Raw genomic sequence first — 9376 nt, 5'->3', positions numbered from 1 at the left:
TAAGTAAGGTAGGTAAGTAGTGTTGTTTGGTTTGTTTAGTTAGTTATAGTGAGTAGACGTACGTATAGTAGTAGTAATAAGTAATAAAGTTTTTCTTCATTACCCATTCAAGCCGTCTCCAGCCATTATTAGTCTGAAAGTGGATTGCCTCGTCATCGAATTTTTGTTGGTTTGCTTTAGCACAAAGCTACACAATAGGCTATCTGCATTCTGCCCACCACAGAAATTGAACTCTGGATTTTAGCATTGTAAGTCTGTGAAATTTCTGCTGACCCACTGGAGGAAAGGAAGTGTTGAGTTCCAAAGGAGTAGGAAGGAATCAATTGCTTCTAAATATATTTTTAGTCATTCAGTGTAATTTACTGTTGTGATATTACCTCATCAAGATGTGGAAATAATTAACATATTAAAGTATATATGAACAAAACAAATAAAAAAACATTAAAACAACAGTACTTTTAATACCAACAAAAATGAAATAGCCCAAGATATCACTGTTCTTTTAATTAAACATGATAAAGCTCAAACTCAATCGATAACAGTCTCACCATATTTGAGAAACCAGAATCAGAAAAGTCCATTAAGATAGAAATTTTCCCTCCATTTGTTTCGTGGTCCAATTTCTCTATCCAGTAAGCTACAAATTTCTTTTGTTCCAGCATGGTAGCAGCATTTTTTGTATGTAGTTTCACCCTCATTACCACTAGTAATAAAATGGAGATTATAATTAGTTATACTAACAGCTTTTTTTTTTAATTTTACAAGAAGCTAAACTAATATTAACAAACATTTTCTCCTTCCTTACATTAAAAATGATAATGACAAAAACTGTTATGATGCATCTTTCTATTTTTATGTTTCCTAGGATTATATGAAAATCAGCTACACAAACAACTGACAAAAAAAATCTGGCTTGCTATAAATTTAACCATAATCAGACACATAGTTTTCAGTCATTATTTTATAAATTTTTCAGTAATCAAAAAATAAAATTTACCTCTACAATGGCTTATTTATATTTTAAAAGGTTTTTTTCAAACCTTAAAAAAGAATAGTACAATTTCACAAGGATCCTTTCCTACCACTGCAATTACAGTTGAAATATTACTCTTGCATGTAACTTCACAAGTTAGATTTATATTGAATTAATAATCCGTAACATCTGGTTACCTGGTCCAAGCAGACTTCAAAGAAAGAAAAAAAAACTGGATAGCCAGGGTAGATGACCAACCAAGCTTTTCATTGAGCTATTACACTGAAAAACCTTTTTTTTTTACCAATCAGATGCAGCAACTACACCTAGAGATAACTTGCTAGAAACAAATAACTATTTAAACATAGAATTATATAGTTTAATTAATTTTAGAAAAAAATATAATAGTTATGGTAGAGGCAAGGATTTCTTTGAATGATATTTCACTATAAAATGTTAATTTCGAATGTGATAATGTATCTACTATAACCTCAAGCTGAAGACAAAAGTTCAAACTACGAGAGGACTAAAGGAAGTAAGAAAGTTACCGTCACTCCTGGTGAAGAGAAAAGCACTGGTTCTGTGAAAACAAGAAAATGGTAATGTAGAAAATGAAACCCAAAGATAAATTTAGTTAGGGGTAATGCTGTTGGTTCTTACTTTGAAAGTAATGAGTGAAAAAATAGAATTATTTTCTTAGCACACAAACAAGAAATAAAACTCACGGTTATAAGAGATACACTGATACAACATCATATTTTGTTTATAATTTGTTGGCTGTACTTACATATTCTAAATCCAGCTTTGTCACAGTTGTATGGGAATGTTGCTCCAAGAGAAAAATACTCTGCATACAAGTTGTGTTCCCCAAGATCTATAATTATGTAAAATTATCAAGTACTGTGTTTTCCAAAGTCATAGGCATAAAAACTGTAACTACAGATAATGCCATTTTCCTAAGTAGAACAGAAAGTATGTTTGAGATAAACTCTTAACTGAAGATGTTCATGCCAAAAAAAACTCACAAAAGAGATCACAAAGGTTTCTCACAAAAAATGACAAATGAAAAAGGATAAAAAGACTACTCTACATGTTTTTTTCTTATGTTGTTAAATCATCAACACACTAATTTGTGTTTACAGATTTAAAAAAAAAGACCCCCCAGACACACACACAAAGTGGTAGCAAATTACTGTACATACTCTAAAATATCTGTTATCACAATGTTTTTATGATCTTGCAACCTCCAGTTTAGGAAATGATGACCTATATAATGAAATTATAACCTTTTTAGACTCGTATTCAATATTTCTGTAGATAAAACTAGTAACAGCACACTGCTGTGTTGCCTAAGAGATTGATCAATCAGAGCACAAAGATATTTTTCTGTCATAAAATTGTTAGGGTTATTACCAAAATTATATTAATAATTCAAATTATAATAACCCACATGCATTACCTTACATTTATTACAAATAAAAGCCGTCTGTCATCTATTTGTCCAACCCAATAAATAATCTAAATCCTTGTTTAAAGCAGCAGCATCTTCTTCACAGCTAGAAACACCCAAGAACTTAATATCATCAGCAAATTTAAATGTTTTATTGACCATTCCTTTATCTATGTCATTAACGTAAAACAAAAAACAAGGTTCAGTCAAATTGGATTAATGTCACAACTAGGGTGATTTAGAACTCAATGTTAGGACTTTTATTCTCTTCCATACACTTTTCTATACAATGAACCAATTATCCCCACCCCTAGAGAGATGTGGCACCATGTCAAATGCTTTGTCAAAATTCAAATATACCAAATTCACATCCTCACCCTCATTTACATAAGTAGTAACCTTGTTAGCATATGTCAAAAGATTATTAAGGCAAGATTTTCTTCTATGACACTATGTTAAATCTTTTATCAGACTTTCAAAAAACTTTTTCCAACACTGATGCAAGACTAATAGTCTTATAATTACCAGAACAGTTTTATCACCTCCTTTGAAAACAGGAGTAACATTAGCCAAGTTCCAACCTTCTTGCATATACTCACTAGTCAAAGACTTACAAAAAATAGTAGCAATTAGCTCATATATCCAATCCTTAATGTCCTTGAAAACCCATGGGGAAATATAACTTCAGAATGAATGTAATCATCTTGTTCAATCATTCTGTTGTTTACATTGATAGCTGATAAGAAAGAAGTCAATGCCTAAATAGAAGTGTTGTTTTGACAAGAGAAAAAAAAAAGTGAGTTATTGCAGTGTAAATGATGAAACCAAATTTAAGGAAAAGTTGAAATGTTTGCTCCAGGTAAAAAAAATCACAATTATAATTTTGCAGGAGACTTTCAAAGCACACATACTTGAGTATTAAATCAATGACAAAGAACTCATTTTGAGACTAATAATGCTTGGAGATAGCTTGAACGTGTAATGAATAAAAACTTTAATATAGGCTTAACATAGCAGCAAATGTACAATGCAAAACCTCGTTGATTATGGCAAAACCTTTTCGAAACTTTGTACATTTGCTGTTATGTTAAACTTATACTAACGTTTTTCTTCATTACCCATTCAAGCCATCTCCAAGCATTATTATACTTGAATACTGTGCATACAATGTACTTACAGTATTTAAAGTAAATTTGATATTATTATTAAAGCTTGCTGTATTACTGTATTGTGCATGTATATTAGCATGGATAAGGGGATTTAATTACAATGTAAGTGTGGTAGTGTCCACCAAAATCTGTGTTTCAATGAATGACCATTGTGTTTACCAATATTGAACAAGAGATAAAAAACAAAACCAAAGAGGATAATCATCAAGTTACATGAAAATCAATAAAATTAGTGTAATTACATGTTTTTCAAGACCTGGGAAACAGAAATGACAAATTTCATGTTCTACAAAAATCCCAGTGTTAATACTATTTTAAAACATTAGCTATATATAAAAGACTACATCTAATATTCAATTTTGGTGCTATTTGTTTTCAAGGATATAGAATTAACCTCCACTCACCTTCATATGTATGATCTTATATTGATAACAATCAGCAACAAACAGCTACAAGTTTACAGAATCCTAAGAAATTTGCCATATATTTGTTTAGTTACTGTGTCAGTTTTGTAATTTCTGGCAATCTTATTAAAGAACATAAAATGAAAATGATGTTTCAGAAACATTTTTATATAAATACAGAGCTCAAGTAAAACTAAATAAAAGAATTTTAAGTTACATTAAATACATAAAACCTTACAGGGTTCTTGAACTTAATTTTGAAATATTTAAGTTAAACTACAATAAACAGCATAGTTGTTACAAATGCCAAGTTCAAAGTCACTTCCCTGTTTGAAACATTAGATAGGACCTTCTGTTACAAACATATTGTACTTGAAATGTAATACCATGTATCTCCATTTCCTTTCTCCATTTCAAGGCTTCTCTTATCATATTCAAGCTATTTTCAATGTCATCCCTCTGGTGTTTAATAAATCGAGCACAGTACCAGTTATCTTGCATCAATCTCTCAATATCTCTTTGATCATAATTGTCTGTGAAAATTCAAAAATCAATAACTAATGTAGTCCAAGTCTTAAACACAATTTTCATGACACATTTTTTACAGTATGCAGATTTCACTAAATAAACATAACTCCTAAAGTCATTTGTCTAGAAGTTAACAAACCCAGTGTATAAATTGTTTTTGAACTATTGTCATATACTCCCAAAAATGAAGTTTTTAATTTATAAACTTTGGGATTCAAGAGTCCTTTTGACTCATCAAGGTTGTCTTAACTCCTAACCTAACCTACTCAATAGATTCATCCAAATAACTATAATTGTTAGTAACTGCATGAGTAAATGATATAATCAAACAGAATAAAAAAAGTTGAAAAGTTTGCACCACAAAAAATAAAATAGTAATAAGTTAAAAAAAGTAAATAAAAAATCACAGCTAGGCTTTTGCTGTATATTTGAGTACTATGCATATTTTGTATTTACAATGTTTATAGGAGATTTGATTTTAGTGTTATAACTTCTACTATAACATTCATAGCACTGTATATATGGTGAAACATCAGTATTTATTAAAATGATAATTACTTTTGTAAAAAGTTATTTTAACAAAAATTGTTAAATGCATAATTATAATGGTGTCTGTAGCTTATGTCAACAAATTCATTAACATTAATTTTTGATCATTGAAGCTCTAGTAGCCAGTATAGCAGACACTCGACCACATCTCTGAAACACAACTAAATAATCTTGTTAACAGATTTTGGACAACCCTATTTATAAGAACTTGAGAAGATCAAACCAACAAATTAATAAATATTATAAATAAATTCCCCATACTTTTCCTCTTTCTTTTAAGTCAATGTATCTTTTGATAAGTTGAAATAACAGATATTTTGAATTTTATATTTCATGAAACACACATTGATTAGTTCAAAAATATATGCAAAAAACATTGCTTTCATGTATTGTGTTTTTTAGTTCTTTTGTAGTAATATGAACCTACAATGTGTTTCTATCTTTTCGTGGTAGTATTATATTTAATCTGAATTCATTCTTTGTTCAGAATATGTGCACATTTTACATAAAAAGTGGTAATAAATTAATTTTATTTCAAGCTACGTTTTCTCCTTTGTTGTTGTCAGGTGTTTCTTTAGTGATGGCTGTATTCTAAACATAATACATGAAGTGTTGTAATTTGTATCATTCCAATATGTAACAATAACTCCTACACTAACTGCTACAAAACATAACTTATTATCCTAACCAAACTGGATAACTTTTAATTTCCATCCAATCTTTAATTTTGAAAAGGAAAACAGTTCACTCTGTTGAATATTTATGAAGGTTAAATTAAATCTTCATACCTTTCCAATCAGGTAGATCTAATTGTTCAAGTACTCTTTTTCTCACTTCTGTAACTAATTCCATATTTATAGATGTGTCATCCAAGAGGCTTGAAGTATGGTTAACATCATTTTGAGGACTCATTACTACAATTTTCTGTTTTACAGCTGTGGAGCTGTAAAAAAACAAATAAAAACTTGCTGTTATTCAAACCCATGACAGAAAACTGAGCTATATTTATATAACTGTTTACATCATCTCCAAATGTAAGTTACAATACATGTTCAGTCAAGTTGTGACACATTAACAGTACACAATCACTTATACAATAACCTATGGACAACAGGCCATTTAGCCCTTCAAGGTTGTCCTTAAATACGCACTCTTGGAAAAAGTAAAAATTTAAATCAACCCATTACTTTCAAGAAATTATAAATTCCCCTCTTGAATTCTTGTAGTTGTAAAATGTTGGCCTCCAATACTGCTGATGGTAACTCATTTCATAAGTAAATAACCTTGTTACTGTCAGAAAAATAAAACTGTTTTAACTGAAGACTAGCCTGTCGTTTCCAAATCTTAAACATGTGTCCACTCGTCCTGTTACTTTTAAAATATAGCACACACAAAAAAAAAGATTAAGAGGCCTTATCCTATCAATCCCCTGGACAATATTGTAAACTTCAATAAAAATAAAATCATGTACTTCCCTTAACCTTTCCCTCTTAATAATAACTCGTCCATCCCTATAATTATAAATTATAGTCATAGTAATACTAATAGAAGGAGCCCTAAATGTTCGATATATATATATATATATCACATAATTAAATTAAGCCATATTATCAATGACATAAGACATGTTAACTTCTCCGAAAATATGCATTGCTGTTGCTACTCACATATCAAATTCAAACGATGAAGAACACAACTCTTTAGGAATTTTATCACATAGTCCCAAAACAGTGAAATTCAAAGTCAAACGGTGAAGAATACAAGTCTTCACTTCAGGAAATTTTATCACATAAGTCCCAACATTCAAGGTCGAGGAAAAATGGGCCTGTTATATTGTAACTCCATTGATAGACAAAACAACTTAAGACCCTAAGGCTAAACAATAAACAAGGGCAAGGGTGAAAATTATAATAATTTACGATACAATAATTTGAATAAACTCAATAATACAATTTTATTTATCGTACTACAAATGTGAAAATTACTAAAAAATACATTCGGAAGAACTAAACAATAATCATGTTTTTTGCTTATTTATTTTTTATTCCAAGATATAGCTATTTACTTTCTGTTGACATTGAAATAAACATAATTTATAACCACACTCAAAACCACCTTAATGACGTTACGTGACAGTGCTATCAAATTTTACGCTCAAGGAAAACCCTAGCGGAAAGCTGAAGCTTAACATATGAAACATAAAAATAATATAACACAATAACATATCTAAAATATATAATAATAATCATGTTGAACATAATATTACAATAATATCAACTAAAATAATACAAGGTAAGATAAACATAAAGAAAAACATTAAAGGCTTAACTACGTACATTTGTGTAATTTAATTTTTAGCATTTTTAACAGGGTAAGGTTGTTTAATCTTTGAACTACATCCCATATTATTTAAAATAGGAATAATCTTAAAACGCTAAGAGAAGTGGATAAGCCGAATTTTGCTTGCTTAATATTAGCTTCAAATTGGGAGTCACAAGACTCTCACTTACTAAAATGAAACTACCAACTGTTGCGTCAACAGAGGTCACGTGACTAGTATCACGCCACGTCGTTCTCGAACATTCACGTCCTTTCCTTAAATCTCGGGATCCTTCTAGATATAGTGTAGTCTTGTATATATATAAGACGGTCACAAATTGACGGCAAGAATGTGTGTAATTGAACGGAGTATTGTTGAGTCGAGCACGTGAGACGTTCGTTGAGAATTATAACGTTTGTTATAGCGCGACTGTTGAAATTAAGTGTATCGCAAAGTTATATTCAGAAAGAATAAACCAGTTTTATTTAAGAAAGGACTTCTATCGGTAAAGTTTCTTCGGAAAGAATTTTTACGGAAAATTAACGAACGAACGGAGACGTAACACAACATTAACTCTACCAATGTGCTATGTCAGGACTCGTTGAACAATATTGTATACATTCTCAGATTTATTGGAATGTGTTCATATGTAAGAATAGTCAATCGCGTAAAGATATATTTGTTTGTTCGTGTTTAGAGCAAAGCTACACAATGAGCTAACTACATTATTTAAAACTGAGGGAAACCGATTTTAACTTTGTAGGTCTGTAAACTTACTGCCTACTCACTGGGGGTTGTAGTGATGTCTATTACTCATTCTTTCGCATAGTAAGAATGCTGTTTTTTTTTTTTTTAATTTCGCGCAAAGCTACGCGAGGTGTATCTGCGCTAACTGTCCCTAATTTAGCAGTGTAAGCAGCTAGTCATCATCACCCATTCAATCAGCGGCAAATTACTACACTCGTCCTTCCACATGTGGTATTCCAAGGCACAGAATAGGCAAGGTACACATTTACCCGCTCCCCGCAACAGTAACAAATTCGTGGATCTAGTTTATGAAAAGACAGGTGTAATGATTTTCTCGTGGGTGGTTTGAAAAAGGCAAGACGAAGTGTAAATATCACAAAAAAGACAAGCGCCTACTGTACCAATGGCAAGGAATTATTACTGTTACAGATCAGTGAATAATACTGACTGAAATTGAGATATATAATATGATTATACAAACTGTATTTTAATTTAAACTTAGCCATTGTTATTTGTATTAAGAAGGGCATAAAGAACACACATGGTTGCATAATCTTATAAAAATGAGAACGAAGATAAAGATAAAAATTCACGAAATTTGTGTGAAAGCGCAAAAACCTGTCTCACAATCCATATTTCCTCTATACCGAACCAGTCAAACAACCGAGTCACAAGAATCCTTTTTCGTAGGATAGTTGTTAAATTAGAATTACACTCAATGGTTGAAATTAGAATCTTAAAAACAAAATAATTTTTTTACCTAAAGATTAAAAGCCATATTTGATTTGAATTTGTGAATAAACTCTACCTAGAAGGAAACTTAACTTCATAAGTATAACATCTCAACAAAAGTTTGTTTATGTTTAAATGGAAAGTTACACAATAGACTATCTGCTTTGTGTCCACCGCGGGCATAAAACTGTCATAAGCCCTATGCCATCCAGACACCAACAAAATAAACAAGGTAACACCAGGCCATTTGGCCTTTCCAGGTTATTCTTCACTTCCTCCCCCTCCCCAAATTAAACAATAAAAATATTAAATACAATAATAACAATAATCAACATGAATATATAGAAGCCTAATCAAAAACTTCCCACACGAAAAAAAGAGAGAGACTGAGATTATTGTTCAGCATATGACACTACCATTATTATGATTTTTTTTTATGAACATCAAAGTATAAAATGTTAAGGTGTCCACCTTATTCAACACTTCATGGATGTTAGTATCAAC

General features: G+C 30.6%; 1 protein-coding gene across 2 annotated transcripts in view; it reads right to left on the bottom strand.

The window, feature by feature from the left end:
- The window catches only part of LOC106460464 (motile sperm domain-containing protein 2-like), a 35304-nt gene extending 28287 nt beyond the window's left edge, over positions 1-7017 (bottom strand). For both annotated transcript variants that reach the window (XR_002610786.1, XM_022387205.1), the window contains exons 1-5: positions 6741-7017; positions 5862-6016; positions 4383-4529; positions 1761-1847; positions 549-703 (exon numbers count right to left, since the gene is read on the bottom strand). Coding sequence is in view for 1 of the 2 variants with exons in the window: in XM_022387205.1 (XP_022242913.1) it covers positions 549-703; positions 1761-1847; positions 4383-4529; positions 5862-5985 (513 nt within the window). In the remaining variant the exon portion in view is untranslated. The remainder of the gene's footprint in view (positions 1-548; positions 704-1760; positions 1848-4382; positions 4530-5861; positions 6017-6740) is intronic.
- Positions 7018-9376: the final 2359 nt, after the last annotated feature.

Source organism: Limulus polyphemus, unplaced genomic scaffold (assembly GCF_000517525.1).
Source record: "Limulus polyphemus unplaced genomic scaffold, Limulus_polyphemus-2.1.2 Scaffold776, whole genome shotgun sequence".
In the NCBI taxonomy this organism is placed as follows: Eukaryota; Metazoa; Arthropoda; class Merostomata; order Xiphosura; family Limulidae; genus Limulus; species Limulus polyphemus.
This window is presented reverse-complemented; position numbering and strand designations above follow the sequence as displayed.